Raw genomic sequence first — 22,453 nt, 5'->3', positions numbered from 1 at the left:
ATATTTTTGGAGAAACTGGCAAGCAGTTATATTTGGATTTCAGATACCCTTCAGTGCATTGCAGAGATGCTGCAGATCACCAAGCAAGCCATGGGATTAGATGTACCTATAATAGAGAAAAAACTTGAGAGGTGAGCTTACCACTTTGATTTTCTCTCAAAAATAGACATTACTATCCAAAGTTTTACTTCTTTCAAAGTATTTGCAAGGAGAAGAGAAATCACATGATGGTAATGTGTTGGTATTTAGAGAGGGAAGTATATCTCTGTGGATCAAAAAGTTATAATTTTGTTTAAATTATGGCCATAAATGATATATTTTAAAACTCTTAAAAATACTCTCAAGAGAGGGAGCATTCACATTTAAGTAACTTTTTAGAGAAAATAACCGGCTAGTATGTTTTAAACACTAGGTTTTTGAATTTGGGGAAAAGAATGCCTGTAAACAGATGATTTTGCATTTTATAATTTTTGGATTGTCCGTCTAATGAGCAGGTTTTATAAGGTCCACATACCATTAAAAGAGAGAGCCATTTGTCATCTAGAGAAAAATTGTTCAGTCTTCTGTTAGAAATAATTATTTCAGTGGCTCTTTAGTTTTCAAATTGAGTGATTCTTTAAATTCTGTAGTACTTTATCAGTAGCTCTTTAACATCATCATTTTAATGAAATATTTTTATGATCAGTAATCCTGTATGACCAACAAGTGTCAAACCTGTGTACTGAGACAAGTGGCAAATATCGCTGACATTTTTCTTATTTGTAGCATCCATGAGGGATGCCAAAGGAAAACACTAAGTTTAGTTATATTAAATGTCCCAAGGCTTTTAAAATAAATTCAGGTAACCCACAGGAAACATAAGGAAACAGAGTTCTTTCCCCTCCCCATACCTGAATTCGGCCAAATTGCAATGTGTGTAGACAGCTTAAGATGCTGTAGATTTCCATTTATAGTCAGTGTTGCCTTTGCTGGTGCTTTAAATGGTGAATGTGGTAAACCTGTGCTGCCCCAGATTGCAGCCGGTCACACGGGGCTGTAGAACCCTTGAAATGTAACCAGTTGAATTTCAGGTGTGGGGTTTCTCGGGGGGTTTGGAAACATTTGTTCTCAGAATAATGCAGGTTGAAGCTACCGTTAGCAGGCTTCCTTCTCCACTGCCTCCCCCTCCTCTCTGAATGTAGGGGAGAACACAGCTGAAGGAAACATGCAATAGCAAACTATGATCAGCTCTAAGGGCAAGAGCTTTGGTCCAAAAGAACTCCGTAATTCATCTCATTCTTGTGAAGGGCTTCACTAAGTAGGATTAAGATATAGCAGATGTAGTGTTTCCGCAGGGTGGTTCTTGAGTGCACCAGGTGGCCTGCTTGAGAAGGATGACAAAGCACTTTTGGGAGACGTCTGTGGCTTGCTTGCTGAACTTGGAGTGAAAGTCACACAGCCAGACTACCTGTTCCCACTCAGTGCCTGGGGTCTGTTTGTCACTGTCGTTGACAAAGGCTTCTGCTGCCCTGTTGTAAAATATAAAATACTATGCACTGGCTGTTTCAAAGACTTAGTTTGAAAAAGATTAAGATACCCTGTTTTTTAAAACCTAGTTTGTTTATTTGTTTGAACTTTTTTTTTTCAAATGAGTGGTACTGGGGATTGAACCCAGGACCTGTGCATGCTAAGCATGTGCTCTACCACTAAGCTATACCACCCCTGAATAATCATCTCTTAATACTGATTATACATTGAAATGACAATATTTTGTATATATGGGGTTAATACTATTAAAATTTCATGTTTTTAATTTGGCTGCTAGAAAATGTAAAATATATACATGGCTTACATATTTCTATGGGGCATTAATGTTCTAGCATCAAGTTGGAGCAGTCATCTGGGTTTATCATTTAGCAATGTGCTGTTTTAAGAAATTGGGGCCAATTTAATAGAGTTTTTACTTATATTAATCATTGGAATTGATACTGGATTCCACGGGAAATTAACTTTTCTCTTTTCTGATTTGTAGGAAGAGCAGTAAACCTCATGAAGACATCATTGGCATCAGATCTCAAAACCAAGGCTCTTTGGCCCAGGGAAAAAAATTTTTAATGAGCAAATTTTCATCTCTAAATCAGAAAGTGAAACAGACCAAATCCAATGTAAATATTGGCAATCTACGAAAGCTAGGAAACTTTACAAAGCCTGAAATGAAAGTTAACTTTCTAAAACCAAACTTAAAAGTAAATCTTTGGAAATCAGATAGTAGTCTTGAAACCATGGAAAACCTAGGTGTGATGGAAAACAAAGCAGAGGCAGAGTCAGATGGGGAAATGTCTTCAGATAATGACTCATACCACTCTGATGAGTTCCTTACGAATTCCAAGTCTGATGAAGACAGGCAGCTAGCTAACTCTTTAGAGAATGTAGGGCCAGGAGACTACGTCCTTCCTAGTTGTGGTATTATTGCTTCAGCACCTCGATTAGGCAGCCGATCCCAGTCTGTTAGCAGCACTGATATTAGTATTCATGTTCCTTCAGAGGTTACTGTTGCTCACGGAAGTGGGCTTGGGAAAGGCCGTGAGTCTCCTTTGAAGAAAAGTCCTTCTGCTGACAGCATACACACACTGACTGGCTTTGCCAAGCCTGTGGATATTTACTGCCACAGATTTGTACAAGATGCACAAAACAAAATGACCCAGCTAACAGAAACTAGGTCTGCTCCTCAGCAGGCTAGCAAGGAAGGAAATCAAATGACCAATCAAGTTTCTAATGAAGAAACTCAGTCTGAATCAACGGAACAGATACCTTCTCGACCATCTCAATTAGATGTGTCTTTTTCTGCAACAGGCCCACAGTTCTTATCAGTTGAACCAGTGCATTCAGTGGTATCTCAAAAGACCCCCGGCTCTGAACCCAGCATACTTGAACTTGAGAGAGGGCCGCATGTAACTCCTTCTCCTTCAGAGAGCTGTAGCAGCAGAGCAGTCTCTCCCTTTGCAAAGATTCGAAGTTCCATGGTCCAGGTTGCTAATATTACCCAAGCTGGATTAACCCAGGGGATAAACTATGCAGTGGCCAAGGTTCAGAAGAGCCCTGCAGAGCCTGAAGTAGTTAATGAAGTCCAGCAAAATGAACTTAAAAATATGTTTACACAATGCCAGACACGAATAATTCAGATTTAGTTTTTAGCTGCTAAGAATCCTGTGGCTTTTATTTAATCCAAGAAAGGGAGGTGTTACATATTAGGCTATTTTAACCTGTACTTTGAATCTAGGGATCGCAAATTCTAATTATGTTTATTTCTGAAGGTTTTAAAAGGAGTCTGAACTTGAGCAGATTTCCAAATTTGATGGCTAGGACAACAGAAGTGCAGCATCCTAGAATGTGCAGACCTTAAGTAGCTTATACACTACAGGGCAGTTTGTTTCTTTGGAAGCAATTCAGGAATAGATGACTTTGGGACGTAATAACCTGAAGCTTTTTTGGAATGGGGTGGGTGGGTGGATTATGAAGTAGACACATAAAGGATGGACATGGATCCATTTAGGTGATGAGCTTTTTTCATATTTTTTATTGTTTGTCCGTTTCTGTGTGTTACCTCTACAAGGTAGTTTTTAGTGACTTTAAATAAAGTGTTACTAGTATGGAGAAGCATTTTAATATAAAAACTGTTGGTTTAGTTTTGATGGCGTAACCATTCCATATAAAGTTATGAGGGTTAATGGCGCTATAGTCAAGACATGGATGCCCCTTTGATCCTAATTTCCCCATATTTACTTAACAAGCTTAAAATACTGCCACCTTATACACACCCTGGAGACTAGGAGCATTGAGACTTACCAGTCATAAAACCTGAGAGATCAGATGTGAATACCAGCACCTATTAAATTTAATTATCTTCTGTTTTCAGAAATGTTAGGAATGTACATTTATTGGACACTGGTAATGTCGGAAAGAAGTCTTCAAGTTACACTTTTTTGCAGGGGTCAGTCCATAACATCTTGTACAGACTATCACAACTACTGAAAACTTTAGTCTGAAGCACGATTGTGCTAAAACCGGTTTTATGACTGCAACCTCGACCACGTGGAGCCAGGGCCTCATCTGTAAGCCCATACAGTGAGAAAGTTGTGCAACTTATTCCAGCTAAGTATTGGTTCGTCTGGTATCTTTAGAGCCTTACTCTGTTGCAGTGATTCTCAGCTAAACTTTACGTCTGTTGTGACTTTGATAAGTATTTTCACTTTTGTTATTTATTACTGGAATCTTTTTTTTGAAGTGTCAGATCTCGTGACTATTTAAAATAAAGTATCATTATAATTTAAAGTGACAATGTGAATGAGAATTCCTTGAATAACAGTTCAAAGATAAGGGTTTGATTTTAAAAATCAGATTAAAGACCAGAAGCAAGCTAAGTTTGCTATAACTGAACACTTGGTCCCAGCCTTTCCAAGTACTTATCTGAAGTGTTTTCAAGACTTTTAAAATGATGAAGTGGATTACAAGCCATCCCATTTTAAAACCCAGACACTGAAACTGAATGCCTTCTCTTACCACCTTGTCTTGAAATTATTAAGTATCCTACAACATGAAAGAAAATGAGCTCATGTGAAAAAATGCATTTTTAAGCTCCAAAGAAAATAGTTTCAGAGATTTTTGAAAACTAAAGTTAAGGTGATGTTTTAATTCCAATCAGGGTAATACAGATGTCTGTCTGGTTTCCTGGTGATTCAAATAGGATTCACATTGCATTAAATCAGCAAACTTCGTTGTCAGCGGAGAAAAGGGCTTCTGAAGCCCAGAGGACCAGACTCCTACCTGAGTGGGACTTCAGAAGGAGGACACCATGCTGCACCACCTGCTGTACCTAAGTTTACCTCTGGTAATGGGTTTCTACCAAAGCACCCAGGATCTTTTCCCACACCGGGGTGAGTCTTAAAATTCATGAAAAACAGCCCGAAGTACTAGTAATTTGGGAAGTTTTTTTTATTTGCAAGAGGGTTTTCCTTTTCTTTAAGACCAAGCAAATTATGTATTTCTCTTTGGTAAATTACAATTCCCATTGGCACAATAAACACATGGTAACTAATCTACTCTGTTGAATTTTATTCTCACAAATCTGGCTGAGCCTTTATTTCTAACAGTTTAAGGAAGGTCTAGTCTACCAGTTACAAAAATGAAAACTAGTTAGAATTCTAAATATAAACAGATTATTTACATTAGTTTATAAAAATAGATTTGAATTTAGGAAAAGTTAAACAACTAGTAATTTTCACTTCAGTTCATCAGGCATAATAAATTTCTCCTTTTTCAAAGCTGACCCTGTTTTCTTGGTTAGCAGTGTCAGTTTAGGCCTAGGGGTGTGTGTGTGTGCGAGTGCAGAATTTTATGTTTCCAACTAAGTTACTGACTAAAAGAAACTAATCTTTAGATATAGCCAGTGATAGCTTAATGTTCTGCCCCCTCCAGAGATTCCTGATGCCACAGTTACAACTACTGCGCTGTAAGAATTTCCTTTCTAGCCATGGGTAGTATTTTCGTTCCTGTAAAAGCTCGCAGCTGTTAGCTGGTCTGGGGAAAGCCTGCCTACAGCTTTTGTCAGGGCGTTCCTGGGCCAGCAGATAGTGTTAGCTGATCTGACGCATCTGGAACTTGTTGATAAACTTATATATAAAAAGCTCAAAATGCAAAGTAATCATCAAAGCAACTAAATGACATTTATTAGGAAAAGAATTAAAAACCATTTTTTCCCTAAAGAAGGCATTTTTTTAAAAGGTAATTAATTTGCGCTCTTCATATTTGGGCAGAACAACGTCATAGGGCAGGAAGCATTCCCTTAGGTGAGTCCCATAAAACAGTGGTTCCCAAATGCACTGGAGTAAAGTGAGAAAAATAAGGACAATGTAGTGTTTTTTTTTTTTTTCAAAAAGCTACATTTATTCCATTTAAAGAACTATCTCTTGTTCTGAGATTGTCCTTTTATGAAAAAAAATGGTGATAATACAGTGACTTTTCAGATTACTTGGCAAAATAAATTGGCAACCCTGTCAATCCCCACAATTTTTGGAAATATTACTGGTCCATGAAACCCAAAAGTGTGGGAACCACTGCCATGTAAAAGACTTGTTTTGCATGTTAACAACTGTTAAATGGAAAAAAGCTGTGGTCAGATGTTTGGGAAATGATACTACAGAATTTCACATCATCATGTGAATTAATGGCAAGTATAATCCATCCCCCAAACTTGGACCACTAAACACATCAGACTCACTGTTCACTGGAAAGACAAAAATCTGAAGTGAACAATTCCCTTCACTTTGGAATTGCAACAATTTTCGTCAGATGAAGTTGATGTTAGCATTTCAACAGTCTGTCCTATGACTTAGCTGAAGCTAAGGAAATGGTATAATCAGCAACATTATCAATATTAAACTTTTAATATCAAATACATTTTTGTACATCGTTACTAATTTTTATAATTATAAAACAAACTTCAAAAGCTCCATAAAATCAGTAAGGTAAAAGCCCTTACTGAATATTATATAAACTTTAGATGTTACCAGGCTTGATTTCAGGAAAAGTCATTGGTTTTTGATACAAATTATCTACAAAAAAATGGTATAAATGATACTTGAATTTTACAATAATGTGGCTATAATCTGCCCATTACTTTTTCATAGGTGTCAGATCTTTAAAGTTCATTTCCATTCACACATTTCTGCTGTTGAAGTCTGGTTCTTCTTAAGGACTCTAGCTGCTTTGCTCTTAGCCATCGTTCTCTTGACAACGTTGTCTGACCAGCACTGAGAGACAGAAACCTGGTTTGAAATATAGAAACAAATTTAAGTCTAGGTCTAGGGTAATGCTTTTTTTTTTTTTTTTTTTAAGTCCTATTGTGTTGTAGGTTTTTTTCTTAATACTGGGTTGGGAGACAAAACCATCTGGTAACTACACATAAATCAAGGGCCAAGTCAGACTTCTACAAAGGAATCCTTTAAGAGTCAACTTTGGGTGGCGACTGCCCCTTCTTTGAAGTGCAGAGATCAAGGAGCATGCCTAGTCCACTGAAGTGATCCTTGGCCAAACATCATTCCTGCTCAATGAGCCATTTCACAACGGGTTTTTAGTAGGAAAAAGTTCATTTTCACTTTTATAAATCTGCCTCAGTTACCCTAAATAAAGTAGGAGATTTACCTACGGCTCACTGAAAAGGCAGCCATGAACATGTCCACTCACCGAGCTACAATGAGCAACTGGTGCAGGTCGTCAGCAGTAATGCTCTGAGGATCATTCTTGCGCATTTCCACGAAGTCATCTTCAACTGCCTTTATCAAAAAAGTAATGAACTTGAAGGTTATTCCTTATGAGAAAACGATGTTTGCATTTTGTAGGGAAAAGGAAAGATGGTCCCCTGCCTAATGTAAAAATGAGCAAGTCAGCCCTGCCTCTTAGAAAATGAGATAACATGGGTAAAAAGGCTGAAAACCAAACTTTACAATAAGTACTACTACTGGGGAAAGTACTCTAAACAAAGTGACAAAACTCAAGATTCATTTGAGAAGGTCAGGCAAACACATATAAGCCAGCAACCTGCACAGCAAACACTATGCCTTTACACACAGGGAAGAGAGACGTCAGCAAAAATGGCCAAGTAAAGGACCTCTGAAAATTCTCACCACGATTAAAGGGAGAAGAACACTGGCAAAAATGACCAAAACCAGGGGGAGGGCAGAGCTCAGTGGCAGAGTGCATGCCTAGCATGTATGAAGTCCTGGATCAATCCCCACTACCTCCGTTAAAAAATAAATATAATTACCCCTCAACAAAATTTTTAAAATGATAAAATAAATTGAAAAAAAAAAAAAGGATCAAAATCAGCTTCTTCAAAACTCTGGAAATTAACCAGATGCTTGAAACAATCTGCAGAGCCTTTTTCACAAAAGACAGGAAGAACATGAGCTTTGACTGAGGCATTTTAATTCGGCCCATTCCCCTTCTCACCCCACCCCCGAGCAGCCCTGAAAACAGACAGCCTGGCAACCAGGGGAGAGGATAGTGGGGCTGGAGCTCTTCCAAAGTATCATTCCCAGAGAACTGTCATCTGACTGGTGGTTCCCTGGAAGAACCCATCTGCAAGGCTGTCTTTATTTAACCGGACTTGGAACTTGCCCAGTGCGAACAGCCCATTCCCCCAGAGCATTTATCAAAAACAATCAGAAGCAATTACTGATCATCTTGACTGCCCCAGGTACTGGATAATAGTTGGGGCTGAAACAGCAGGCTAACAAAACTAGTAAAAATAAAATCTGGGGAGTAAGATGTTGATAGGAGGCTCTGGGGAAAATTTTTTTTTAAAAAAATGAAAATAAAATACACATATTCCCCTGCCAAGAGTTCAGAAGGCCACTTGCATGCACAGGCTGTGCTCATGCTTAGAAGATCTGAGCAGGCCCTAAGCTCTCACCTCTGGATAACCTTGAGGCTCTGTGCAAGCAGAAGGCCAAAGTTAGGGCAGAGTTGTAAACTGCACGGCTGGGCCTTGAAGGCTGGCCCCAACATGGATACAGAGCCCCTTGGCTTAGACTGGGTGGCTGCTTCCAGGCATCTAAGGAAATTAAATTTCTATCCAATCACTGACTGAGCACTAAGCTAACTGAGCAGAGATTTTAGTGCCCACATACAACGAAGAACAGACTTAAAAAAAATTAATCCAGAAAGTTGCTAAACAACAAACAGCAATAACAACAAACCACAGGGAGCGGGGAGAATCTGCCAGAGCAGACTGGCCATGTTATACTATTTAAAACGCCTGGTTTTCAACACAGAACTTAGGAGACATACAAAGAAACAAGAGTGTGTGGCCCCCTTCACTAGAAAGTAAGAACTCAACAGAAACTGTCCTTGATGAAATCCAAGTATTGGAGTCACTAGAGAAAGACTTCAAATCAGCTATTTTAAATATTCAAAGAACTAAGCCATGAATTAAGAACTAAAAGTATGAGAACGTCTCACCAAATAGAAAATACCAATAAAGAGACAAATTATTTAAAAAGCAAACAAATTCTGAAGTTGAATACAAGTGAAATTAAAATTCACTTGAAAGCAGATTCTAGCAGGCAGAAGAAAGATTCAGCAAATTTGCAGATGGGCTGACCAAGACTAGCCAGTATGTGGAACAGAAAACAAAAAGAATGAGAAAAAATGAACAGAGCCTCAAAGACACCATCAAGTGTACCAACAAACAGGTATGAGAGGGCCAGAGAGGAGAGAGAAAGCAACAGAAAGAAAAGTAATGATCAAAAACTTACATCTTGAAAACTTCCCCCAAATGTGCATCAATCTGCACATCCAAGAAGCTCCTAAGTTTCAAGTAGGATAAAATCAAAGAGATCCACACCTAGACACATCACAGCTAAACTGTCAAAAGCTAAAGAGAATCCTGAAAGGACAAGAGAAGAATGACTCACTGTACAGAAGGTCCTCTCACTGGAAACTGACTTCTATCAGAAAGGCCAGAAGGCGGCTGGAGGACTTACTCAAACTACTGAAAGGATAAGCTTATAAACCAAGAATTCTACACCAAGCAAAATCAGTCTTCAAAAATTAAGGAGAAATTAAGACATTCCCAGATAAGCAAAAACTTTAAAAGAGAGTATGTCACAAGCAGATCTGTCCTACAAAAAGTACTGAGAAACACATGTAAGAGTTCTTCGGGCTGAAGTGAAAGGATTGTACACTAACCTGGATCCACATAAAGGTCACTGGTAAAGGTAACCACACAGGTAAATATAAAAGGCAGTGTAAATGTCTTTCTTTGTAACTCTTTTCCTCTGATTTAAAGACAACTGCTGCATAAAGCAGTAATGACAAGCGTGTCGATAGACATACAAGGTACAGAGATGTCACCTGTATGACGATTAAGTTCAGAGGAGGAGAGAAGGCATGGAATGATAAAGTGTGAGCAAAGCCTCTGCACACCACTGCGATCGAACTGCTACAATCCTAAACAAATGATCACAGTCAAGATGTTAACTGTAGCTCCCAGGGCAACTACTAAAGAAAAAAATATCATAAAAGAAAAGACATGGAAATTAAAACTGTACACTAAAACTATCTATTTCAAACAAAAGAAGACAATAATGGATGAACAGAGGAACAAAAAAGACATATGACACAGAAAACAAAATAGCACAATTACCTTATCAGTAATTATAGTAATGTAAATTGGTTAAATATGCCAATTCAACACAGGGAAATCCTTGGTTTAACCCAAACATACCTTGGTTATTTCATCAGATATACTATAATCCAGGAACCTCAAAAGGGTCAGATAAATGCGGAATTTATTCAGCACAGAAGGCAGCACCGCTGAGAGGAGGCTATTCATGTATTCCTCCATGTTGGGAGGAATCAGCTGTGGCTGTAAGTGGATCTGGCAGTCTGCCTAAAAAGAGAAGCAGTGAACAATATTTTCCAAGTTCCTAAATTAACCCAAAATTCCAGGAGAATGCATCATCTCTATCAGCCCGTAAGGGAACTAGGAAACACTATTCATTATTAGGATGAGGCCACTTTTCATATTCATTTATATGCACTATAACTACCTCAGGAATAATTACAAAAGTTAGCCCTTCCTTGGTTACTCACAGTGTCTCTCAACGGTATCAGTAAACACAGAAAAAGGTAGTGAACCACCAAAAGGCAGCTAATTAAAATGTTTCAGATGTTTCCTTAATCAAGAAGTACGTACTCTATATCTTACTGAACTGCATTTCTAGAAACCACATAGAGCAAATCACACTTGCACTCAGAAAACTTACCAACGGGCCATTTCATTCTCATTCATAGGCATATACCATAGATGAACACCGTTATACAGAGAAACTTTATGCCTTTTAAACAAGTGGGTGCATTTCTCATCACTAAAAGACTTAGAAGTAAAAGCTCTCATCAGTCACTCTGACGATTTACCAGAACATTTTACCATAAATCACAGAAATAATTACCAGGTGATTAAGAACATTTTGAAAGGAAGTCTAAAATATTTCTCACAAGATTGGCAGAAAACAATGGAACAGAGGCAGCAAGAACAAAGGTCTAGATGTTAATCAGGCAGTTTACAGACAGCTTCTACTTTCTCTGCCCAGATGTGGGAGTTTCTGCTGCCAACAGCTTTCTTGGCTTGTCTTGTGATTAGCTGATACTTGATAGATACGAAGTTTTCACCCCAAAGAACAAAAGTAATCAATTCCGTCATTAATCATCAGCAGCCACAATTTTGAAACAAATTTGAAACGACCCCTTCAATTTTGAAATGACCCTTCGTACCGGCAGGAGTGATCTCCCCTCTGAAGTAATAAGAACGTTGATATTACAAGGGAATTCCATCTGGTGGTAGCTGAAGTCGTAATCCACCTTCTGCCAAGTTATTAGATTGCTCAAGGCAGTCACATTATGAACACCTAACAAAAGCCAGAAAATAACTTTTCAGTCATTTGGTTTTAATCACCTAATCAGATTAGTTTTGCTGACACTGATAACAAGACATGAGGTTTCTACTGCTTTTAAAAAAGTTTTTTTAAGCTAGACAATTACATTTCTGGAGCCCAGACAGCCACGCCCCCAAATCTAACACCTAGGTTATTAGGTATTAGATAAGGTTATTGAATTTCACTGATTTTATACTTCCACCTAGTTGTACCCAGTCTACACTATTTTCTCTATCTTTACGCCTTGAGCTTATCACCAGCAGTGTCTTCTTAATTCTCATTTGAGCACAGATAAAGCAATCTGCTTTCTTGTAATTTTGTGTCATGCTCCATCAATGAGATTAGTTCAAGCCATGTGATCTACTAAATTTTTTTTCAGAGATTCTTTGAAAAAAAAATTTTAAATCACGTTCGCTGATAAAAAAAACTTTCATTAGATCTTTTCTGCAATTTTCCTTTTGAGGTAATATAGGACTAAAGGCAAAATCTCCTTTCTTTTCAGCCTTTAAAAAGCTTCCTGCTACTTACCTGTTGTGTCGCTGTACTATTTTCATACTTACATACACATACAACCTAGTTGATGTACACAGTTTTGTTTATGATACATGCTTTAACCGAATTCATAGGTCAAGACTTTGTCTTAAACACTTGTGAAGTGTGAATCTGTCTTAGTTCACTTATTCTTTTAGATCTTCATTACCAGACCTCGCTTTGCTGGGAGTTAAAGGAGGGACTCATCTGTGCACACACCTGGCGTGTCGAGCTGCCCCTGCTCCAGGAGAGTCTCGTCAATGATGAGAGAAGTATTGCTGGGCAGCTGAAGGAGCCCACTGACCAAACGATTGGCTGTATAGTCTTTGTGGGGAATGAATTTCAAGCGGTTCATGTTTTCTATAGTCATCTGCAGACGAAAAGACTGCAAAGAGAAATTTCTTAATGAGCCAGGAACTAAGTTTCCCCCTTTTAAGAAAGTATATATTTAGGGTTAAAGACTGGATTTTATATGGAAAGAAAGCTCTTACCAATTCTAAGGAAGTAATCTCATGGTTTCTTAAGCTCTTAGAAAAAATATCTACATCCTAAATAAGAATTTCACTGGCTCTATAAGCTGCTTTATTTTCAACTGCCTTGTTCAGTATTCTTGAAAAATAATTTTTATTTTACAAGTGAACCAGAAACAAATGATAAACGACTGAGAAACAGAAATATCCAGATGCTTAACTCCTTTAACCCACCACAGTCTAACACAATACATTTATTTACTCATCAAGAGGGGGAGAGAAAGCTAATTTTCCTCTGTGTTCCCTGAATTAAAACCATATTCATTCATCACAGACTACTGCAGACTTCTGAACAAACTGTTCTGAAGATGCAAGGCGTGGAGGATACAGTGCTGTGGGTCTCAGCACCCGCTCCACCCAGGCTGCAAGTTGCCTCCTCACCGAGTCTTAGCAGACAGTCTATTAAACCCACACGCACCTCCTCCTCCAGCCACTGAGCACACCATGCTCCTCCTTACCCTGCTTGGTACTCCAATCTACTATCACTCTGGCCCAAAAAGAAGTATGCGTGGTAGAGGTGGAGACTGGGGTGGGGAAGGATGTTGAAGAAGAGACAAGATGTATTTTCAAAATGTAGAGGATTTTTGTAGTTTGGCTCAGTAATCAAAGAAAGCAGTGGGTAGCAGGGGAATGGGGGTGGGTCACATAATAAATACAAACAAATAATCCCTAAGGAAACAGAGTCTGTTAAAACGAAAGGTGGCACAGGGCAGGGTCTAGCTCCATATAAGCAAAAGCAGCTCACTCACACTTAATCTGTTGTGCAAACTAAATAAGACATTAAAGAAGCAAGTGTTTAGAAAAAGTTCAGTGCTGGCTAGACACAAACACGAGAGTAATGTAAGGGAGTGAGGTACGGTTAAAGTGAAAGAGTAAACAAATGCACTACAAAGTGATGTAGAATAAAAAGAACAGAAAGGAAATCCCTTACCACGCAAGAACCCTGAGCACCTTCCCTAGTAACTTTCACACTTAAAAATATAATTCATGTCCCACGTACAGGCTACTTAAACCTGGCCTCACAGCTCTGAGAGGCTGCCGCTCAGACCCGACGTCCCGCCCCTCTCCCTAGTCCTCGCGCCGCACCAGCCGCACCAGCCGCACCAGCCCCACCAGCCCCTCTGCGGGCGCCCCTCCAACAGGCCCGGCTTGCCTGAGGCCTGGGCTTGCTCTACGCGCGGGGCGGACCCGCCCCCGCCCAGCTGTGCGTGGGGCTCCCACGGGTGCGTCTCTCCCTAAGCTCCGCCCTCGCGGGGCCTTCCCTGACCACGCAGCTGCTGGCAGCAGCTCCGCCCTGGCCCGCCACCAGGCACCCCTCCCCTTCTCCCAGGCCTTCACTGTTCTCCGTGGCGCTTCAGTGATACACTGTGTATGTACCTGTTAGTTGTGCGTTTTCCACCACAATCATTTAAAAACTCTTTTTCAGTAATTCTCAGAATGTGGTCCAGGGAACTCCCAGGGAGCTGCTGAAACCCTTTGATGGGGTCCATGAGGTCAAAATCATGCACGGATAAAAGATCCATTCAGTGTGCAAGACAGACCAATGAATCTACTACAGCGGAGTATAAAAAGCTCACTGATGAGATTTCAGATTTCACACTTGCAACTATCATGAACGAAAATGCCACATGGACAATTTTGATCTAGTGTCAGAAGAAAATCTACAGTTATCTGAAAAGGCCATTAAAATAGTCCTTCCTTTGCCAGTGACTCCCCTATCCGTGTGAGGCCAGCTTTCCCTCATACACTTCAGCCAAAACATCATGTTACAATAGACTGAATGCAGAAACACAGGACAATCCAGCTGTCTTCTCTCTTTTTTTTCGTTTTCCCAGTTGTCTTCTCTTAATCCAGACATTTCAGAGATTGGCAAAAATTTAACACCGTGTCACTTATCACTAATATTTTTTGTTTGGAAAAATAGCTATTTTTTACAAAAGTATTTTATTTATGTTCATATATAATTGATTTGTTATTTTCGATGAATTAATACTTCAGTATTTTTTAGCTTTAATTTCTAATATGGTAAATTCTAATAGGGTAAAACCCATACAAACAACAACTCTCTGAGGCCTCAGTAATGTGCCTAAGAGTATAAAGTGAGTCAAGGAGTGTGAGAAATGTTGGTATATTTAGTCCACTGTCGTTTCTTAAGGGCCTAGAAAACACTCAGTAACCACTGGTTAAATGATCTATTTCAATCTCTTAAATTTCCAAAGTAAGAACTGATCAGCAATGCCAGTCACACAACTAATCAGAAGCTAGTCCCCATTCCTAAGATCTTACCGCCACATAAACACTGCATTCCAGATGTCCTGACAAATAAAAGTAGTCCAACTTTCCAAACAAGAATTAAAATTGGGGCAGAAGAGACAAAGCTATACCTCAACTAAAAGATTTATGCTCCTATAATTCAGAGTTTACTTAGATTGACGATTTTAAAGCACACAAAGAATACCAAATTATACAAACCAACTGGCATCAACCCAGAGTACAATTTTAAGGGAGAAACTACAATTGTGTTGTTACTTACAGAAATTTGTGCTAAGGCAATAAACGAAAAGTGAATTGTTTAGGGATGAATACATTTTAAATTAAGGAACTAAGCAGGCTTTGTCTCCCTTTAATGAGATCTATTAAAATCTGACAGTTAAATATTTGGGTTCAATGGAAGACAATCAGATGGATTTTTAAAGTGTACTTAGGTTTACAATATACATTTATATTGATCTTACTGCTGGAACTAGATGTTGAATAATTCGATACAGGTGTTCTGTGAAGGTACTATTCCGTGGGCAACCACTCAAGTTAACAGTAAATTTTCCCAGTGGAAGAACATCTCTTCTTGTATATCTAGGGAAAAAAAAAAAGATTATCAACCAATAAGATACTCAGATGATTTCCATCAAAAAGCAAACAAAGAAAAATTAGCTTAATGCTGTCATTAAAAATAAACCAGATTATGTGATCAGTTTTTTTTTTTAATCAGGATAATAGCAATAAAAATCATAGCCAATACTTAAGTGCTGGTCATGTTCCAGGTACTGTTCTGAGTGCTTCCATGCTTTCTCACTTAATTCTCAAACACTCTGAGGTAGGTATTATCATCTCTATTTCATACATGAGAAGTCTGAGACCAAGAAATTTTACATAATATGCCCCAGTTCACACAGCCAGGACGAGGCAGAGCTGGATTTGAACCCAGGTAGTTTGGTTCTGTACGCTATGCTCTCAACTACTATGTACTACTGTGTCAAATCCTGTCTCAAATCCTATCTGAGAAAAGATTTTTAGTACAAAGATGTTTACTGCAGGGTTATTTAAAAAGAGGAAATACTAGGAAAACCTAACATTTACGGAACTTGTACAACTGTCTATAATGAAATACGTGCATCCATTAAAAAGTTTAAGAATTATGATGGGAGAATATTTGATATATATTAAATGATAAAAGCAAGGTACTGATCTGTGTTTAGAGTATAACTGAGATCTACGGAGGGTGTATACATATGTGAACAAAAAAAGATGACATGAACAGGTGCCAACATGTGTTAACTGAGATCATCACTAAGTGGTGAGATTACAGACGATTTCTATTTTCTTTCTGATGTTCTTGGAACTTGTTGAAGGCACACATGTTATTTTGAAATCAGAAAACAGAGAGCTACAGTGGAGTGAGAGGGAGAGCAGCTCATGTGCACACACAAGTGAGACGCGCACCCACAGAGCCCGCTGCCTGCGGACACAGGGCCTTGTGATGGATTAATAGAGAATCTAGGAAGCAGAGAATGAAACAGCTCGTTTTGCTCATTAGCCAGATTCTTCACCTTATTTTGGCTCTTAATTTAAGAGACATAATCAAAATGCTACATATGACACTAAGAAAAGTTGAAAAAAGGAATGTCTGTGGATTTGACATAATACCTGTTACACTGAACAAATAAATACCATCTGGCGATGAAGCCTAAGTGCTGGAAACAGGCTAATTACCTCAGAACCTTTCCTGTTCTTTTCTGCCAAACTCCCTGAATTCCCACCAGGGTCACAGCACTTACACTGTAGAGATGAGATGTAATATAAGGTATTCAGCAGCCAAACTGTCTCCCAGAAGGGCGTGAGTGAGGAACCCCAGCAGTTCTGCTCTGACTGGAGACAATTCAGACATGAAACTGGAAACAACTGGGGAGAGAAGTGAGACCAGATTCAGAATACACAGCAGCTCCACTGGGTGTCTCAGGTTAGAAAATAACCACGGAACAAACACACACATCAAGAGATGACTAGTACAGACTTAAAATATTGGTCAGGAAGTGATGCCAATTGTCAAAATAAGGCAGCGTGTATACCTTTTTTTGGGGGGGGGGCCTCATCTTAAGAGAATTAACTTAAAGGAAAAATGGGGCAAAGCAACGGCGACTGCTGGAGAAACATTCTGACGACTGAGGACCTGACAGCGCCCGCCACACTGGGAAAGTCTCGCGGCCCCGAGGCTTCAGCACTTACACTTACAGGTTTTGCTCTCCTCCTTGTTAAGGCAAGCAGGCAGTAACGGATTGATGTGCTGCAGCTTCTGGGCTAAGACCACGTGGATTCTCGGCACCAGGGAGGCAGGAGGGCTGTGCACCCGCTGTTCTTCGGCCGTGTCCGTGCATTCCATTGGATCCAGCAGTGAAGAGGCGTCCCTGCAGAGAGATGACAGTGTCAGTGCACAGAGACATCAGCTGTAGAGATGCAAAAATAATCTCTCTCTGAAAACAAAATGAGTACTCAAGCCAAGAACAGCTACACCTGTATGTCTCCTTGTTGAACACTGTTACATCACACAGATTTCAGGCTACTTAGGTCATATAAGATATCACGTATTTGTTCTGTTCTTCAAGACAATAACATTTTTGCTCAGCACGCTGTAACTGCGATAAATGGGACACAGCATGTCACCCATAAAGTTACTTCAAAACGCAGATACCCTTTCTTAAGCTATCAGCTAGGACACCAAATACTTCATAGCATGTCTCAAAAATGGGGGTCCTGCCCTCAAAAGCCAGCAGGTGTCTATTACTCAGTGTGGAGAATCCATTCATCTCTACCTTACTAATTATGCTTCCTAATTTTATTCTTACATGATACCTCCCTTGAATAATGAATAGACAAGCTGTGAAAAGAAAATGAGTTTCTCAGATTTGCCAAATAAATTAGATGATAAATTTATTGTGAGATGATTGAAATAAGTGACTAAAATGTTTTTAGATCATCACTTTACAGGCTGACTCTACAGAGTTATCAATTCATACTACCATCCTCCTTAAATACAGGAATGATGCCAACAGTCTTTATATAGTGTGTATCCTGTGCTGGGCAATGCTCTTCGCTTTGCACACACAACTTCATTAAAACCTCACAACCGCCCTCATTTACAAGGATGAAACCAAGCCACTGCAGAAGTTAAGTTGAAGGTCTCGCAGCCAGTCAGTGGCCAGACCAGGATCCCAACCCAGGCCACGTGTCTCAGTCGGTGCACTAAAATGCCTCCATAAGTGAAGTTACCCAAGCAGGAGACTCATAACCAGAAACAGCCAAGACAGGCAATTTTGTATACTATTATTAAGGAACTGTTATGTAAGTTTAAGTCATTTAAAATTTTTGTTTTGCATCATTTTTTTTTGTGTGTGTGAAAAAAACCAAGTTCTTCCTATGGGGAAACCAAGGCTGAATGCCCAATATTTAGTAAGAAAACTCTTATCACGGGGGTAGAATATATTTCCTTTCTGTTGCCAACCTCAAAACAAAACAAAAAAAATAAGGATGATCCGGATTTTCAGGATAGACTGTTAAGTGGGGGAAATAGACATGCATCTATCTATTTTTGCAAAAAAAGACACAGGAAGGATAAAAACAGAAACTAAGGCTGCTTTGCTACAGAGGATGGGTGGGAGCAGGGTAGAAGAGATGAAGGTAGCGGGGAAGGACACTCCTACATTCTTTTTGTATAGTTTTGATTTTGGTAACAATGTTCATGTTTTCTGTATTCACTCTTAAGTATAGAAACAAAAAGGGCGGAGGAAAAACTCTGAAGTGAAACACAATGGAAACAAATGAACTTAACTATGTAAAATGAGTAATGAATAACAGTATTGCACTGAAGGAGGAGGGAGTCACCCAAGTAACTGGAACATAGCACCCTGACTATACACTCTCATTCTGAAATAAAAAGAACCAGAAACAAATATTGAACTCAGGTTAGCAGGTTTGTTTTTGTAGCAGTATGGACTACCCCTTGAAATTACCTTCTCTGTATAGCAGTCCTCCCTTATCTGCATGAAACACATTCTAAGACCCCTAGTGCATGCCTGAAACTGTAGGCAGCACTGAGCCCCATATACACCATGTCTTTTCCTATAAATACATACCTATGGTAAAGTTTAATTCACAAATTAGGTACAGTAAGAGATTAACCACAATAATAATAAAAATAAAACAATTATAATGATATACTGGAATAAAAGTTATGTGAATGTAGTCTCTCAAAACATCTTACTGTACAAATGTAATGCTTTTTCCATCTTAGCTAAGCACTTATCATGTAATATGGCTGTAACTTTTGCTGGTTGAGATGCAAAGGCAAAACTAGCATGAATTTCTTTTTCCTTTTGACAATTTCACTGAATCTTCTATTGTTCTTACTGTAGATCTTAGCAACCTTCAGATACACTTTTTTTCTTTCCTTATTAAGTCGAGAACTTTTACCCTTTCACTTAGAAAAACCGCACCTTACAGCTTCTCTTTGTCATATCCGAATCGCTGGCATCACTACTCTTGTGCTTGGGGGCCAGTATTAAGTAACATAAGGGTTAACTTGACTATAAGCACTGAGATCCCTCACAGTCGATCTGATAACTGACCTGGCTACTAAGTGACTGACAGATGGGATACACTGGACAAAGGGATGACTCATGTCCCAGGTGAGATGGAGCTGGATAGCGCGAGATTAAATCAAGCTATTAAGAACGGCATGGTTAACATAACATTGTAAACTGACTATACTTCAGTTAAAAAAATGGCATGTAATTTAAAACTTATGAACTGTTTATTTCTGGAATTTATTTAATATTTTCAAACTACAGTTGACTCTCGGTAACTAAAATCTTGGAAAGCAAAACCAAGACATGGGGGAACCTACCGTATGGTAGATCTGAGCAAATGAATATATTGAGGATACTACTGGAAGTCAGATTTCTTTCTGTCAGAAAAGGGAATCACAAATATGGAAAGGCAGAAGACTAGAATGACATCTAGCTGTGGAGGTGAACTGAACTGAAACCAAAAAGACAGTGTGAACTCTTGGTTTTTGACACATAGACTTGGAAATGATATAAAGATAAATGTATATGTATGTATGTAAATGTGTATACATGTGTGTATGTATGTATCTCTCTCCTAGCTCTGTCTGCTAAAAGGACATAGAAGCAATGCCAACCCAGTACCAACCCAGCACTCAGATCCTGATTTTTAAACACTATTCCTCAACTAAAAGAAATTGGTGGTCCTTGGAAAAATGGTTGATATTGGGGCTGAAGCACGTGAAGCACAAGATGAAGCTGAAACATCTTATGTGTCAGAAAATATATATTCAAAACTGATAAGGTCATGTCAAAAAGGACCCAGAGCCTGCTTGCAGTGGCTCCCATTAGCCAAATATGGGAAAATTTAAGTCTCAAAATAAATAACAGATTAACACCAACACTGATAAAAACAAATCACTTGAACAAGTAAAAGGAGAGAAGAGAAAGCTTACAGTAGAATATCAATCAATAAATGTAGGAAGAATGATTGAGATAGAAAATCATCATCACAGTAACAAATGATCTAAGCAAGAATCAATGGATGCTAAAATAAGTGGGTGAAAGTTAAAAGAGAAAATAGAAATTTTATAGTCTCAAAGTATCTCCCTCTAAAATACTTGCTAACTACAAAGTTAAAAACAGTAACCTTATAGGAGAGAAAGCTGGTGAACACCACCTTAACCAAATGATCAAGATGAACATCCCCAGTAATGGGATATTGTGCCTCCTGTTGTGATGCACGGAGGATACATCACTCATGTGGTTTCCTGCCCAAAATGCGTTAACTGGAATCTAATCATGAGGAAACATCAGACAGGTCCAAACTGAGAGACACCCTACAAAATAACTGGCTTGTATTCTTCAAAAGTGTCAAGGCTTTGCTCCGCACGAGAGGACACAGTGAGAAGACAGCCATCTGCACACCATGAAACAGGCCCTCACTAGACACTGGGTCTGCTGGCACCTCGGTCTTGGACTTCCTAGCCTTCATAACTGTGAGAAGTGAATTTCTGTTGTACAAGTTGAAAAGTGTCAAGACCATGAAGAACAAAAAGGAGCTAAACATTGCTCCAGGTTAATGCAACGAGTGATCAATTCTATGGATCCTGGACCAAGAAAAAGACTGCCAGAAAGAACAGGACTGAGACAATCAGTGGAATTAAATATGGATTGTGGCTAGCGTATTGTGTATTCATGGCAAATCTCCAAGTTTTGTAGCTATATTCTGATTACATATGAGAAGATCTTTGTTCTAAGGAAATAAGGATTCAAGTATTTAGGGTATGACGTACAAAACTTACTCTCAAGCATTTCCAAAACATGTACATATGCATAAAAATGCGTGCATATAAAAACAGGCACAAATGAATGACAAAGCAAACGGAGCATAAGTGTTAACAACTCATAAACTTGGGTGAAGGGAAAAGAAAGTTCTTTGTAACTATACTCCAACTTTTCTGAAAGTTTGAAATTATTTCATAATTAAAAGATACTGAAAAAGAGCAGATAGACTCACCTTTCATCATTATTCAGTATACTTAGCACAGGATCCACAGATAGTATGCCATATAACTCGAGAACATCATTTACTTTAAAACACTCCCAGTCTTCATAGACCTAACAAGAGACCATACAAAATCATATTGTTAGGACTAAGTAACACCAAAAGAGCACGTGAAATTCGTCTTAAAGTTAATGCAGTAGTAGTAGCAGTAGTAGTAATAATAATATTATCATCATCTTCGCATTTAAAATCAGAACATGAACCTTAAAGCAATTCCTTTACTTGACAAATTGGAACCAATAGAGGTAAAGTACTTGCCTGAAGTCATCCTGCTAGCTAACAAATAATTAAACAACTAAAACATGGGACTCCTGACTCCTGGCCAATGTCTGTTTTCCCACACTATTTCAGAGAAAAGGCTTTCCCCAAAGGATGACAGTCAACTAAAATCAGAAACATGCATCATCTCAAATCTGTTAACTACACCAAAAGAAAGGAGAAACTCAGGATTATTAACTGGCCTTATTCACAAGCTATGCAGCATTAGGAGGATTAACACAAACTTCAAATGGCCTTGAGGTTTCTCACAATAAAGAGCTTTCAAAGTTGTCTGTCATGATGGACATTAGAAACTGTCAAAGCCTCCTACTGGTGAAACCTAAGAGAGGCATGGAAGGAAAAACATGCTAATTATGGCTCCTGTGCTACATGAGTGAAATGCCATTTAAGTTAAAACCACAACATATAAGAACAGAAATTCTCAATGATCATTTCAGAAACTTGTATCACTTGTTCACCTCTAATGAATAAAAAACAGAATAAGCAAGATAGAAGAATAAAGTATTAACAGATTTTTTTTCCTTCTACTTTATTTTAAATCTAAGTGAGAAATGGCTTTTGGTAAGAAAAGGAAGAATGGTGAAAATGAAGTAAATATTAGTAAGTCAGAAATGATATAAAGAGGAAATAGATGTTAATTTAAAAGTTGCTCCATATCTGTTTGAAATATTCATTTTTTTTAAACAACATGTGGTAGGCAGAAGATGCTACCCCCATCCCCACTAATGTCTATGT

General features: G+C 38.7%; 2 protein-coding genes across 4 annotated transcripts in view; one reads left to right on the top strand and one right to left on the bottom strand.

The window, feature by feature from the left end:
* INPP5F (inositol polyphosphate-5-phosphatase F) overlaps positions 1 to 4,311 on the top strand; it is a 77,100-nt gene extending 72,789 nt beyond the window's left edge. For both annotated transcript variants that reach the window (XM_074373534.1, XM_074373533.1), the window contains 2 exons: positions 44 to 131; positions 2,012 to 4,311. In XM_074373534.1, coding sequence (XP_074229635.1) covers positions 44 to 131; positions 2,012 to 3,167 — 1,244 coding nt within the window. In that variant the 3' untranslated portion in view covers positions 3,168 to 4,311. The remainder of the gene's footprint in view (positions 1 to 43; positions 132 to 2,011) is intronic.
* A 642-nt stretch (positions 4,312 to 4,953) lies between these two features.
* MCMBP (minichromosome maintenance complex binding protein) overlaps positions 4,954 to 22,453 on the bottom strand; it is a 46,357-nt gene continuing 28,857 nt past the window's right edge. Inside the window, exons 8-16 of one of the 2 annotated variants that reach the window (XM_074373537.1) lie at positions 21,392 to 21,492; positions 17,039 to 17,217; positions 16,591 to 16,714; positions 15,271 to 15,388; positions 12,225 to 12,390; positions 11,314 to 11,447; positions 10,265 to 10,429; positions 7,222 to 7,310; positions 4,954 to 6,803 (exon numbers count right to left, since the gene is read on the bottom strand). In XM_074373537.1, the coding sequence (XP_074229638.1) occupies positions 6,677 to 6,803; positions 7,222 to 7,310; positions 10,265 to 10,429; positions 11,314 to 11,447; positions 12,225 to 12,390; positions 15,271 to 15,388; positions 16,591 to 16,714; positions 17,039 to 17,217; positions 21,392 to 21,492 (1,203 nt within the window). In that variant the 3' untranslated portion in view covers positions 4,954 to 6,676. The remainder of the gene's footprint in view (positions 6,804 to 7,221; positions 7,311 to 10,264; positions 10,430 to 11,313; positions 11,448 to 12,224; positions 12,391 to 15,270; positions 15,389 to 16,590; positions 16,715 to 17,038; positions 17,218 to 21,391; positions 21,493 to 22,453) is intronic. The other variant, XM_074373538.1, reaches the window with a different exon arrangement.

The sequence above is a fragment of the Camelus bactrianus genome, chromosome 11 (genome assembly GCF_048773025.1).
Source record: "Camelus bactrianus isolate YW-2024 breed Bactrian camel chromosome 11, ASM4877302v1, whole genome shotgun sequence".
Classification (NCBI taxonomy): domain Eukaryota; kingdom Metazoa; phylum Chordata; class Mammalia; order Artiodactyla; family Camelidae; genus Camelus; species Camelus bactrianus.
The sequence above is the reverse complement of the archived record's forward strand: the minus strand, read 5'-3'. Positions and strand labels throughout refer to the sequence as shown.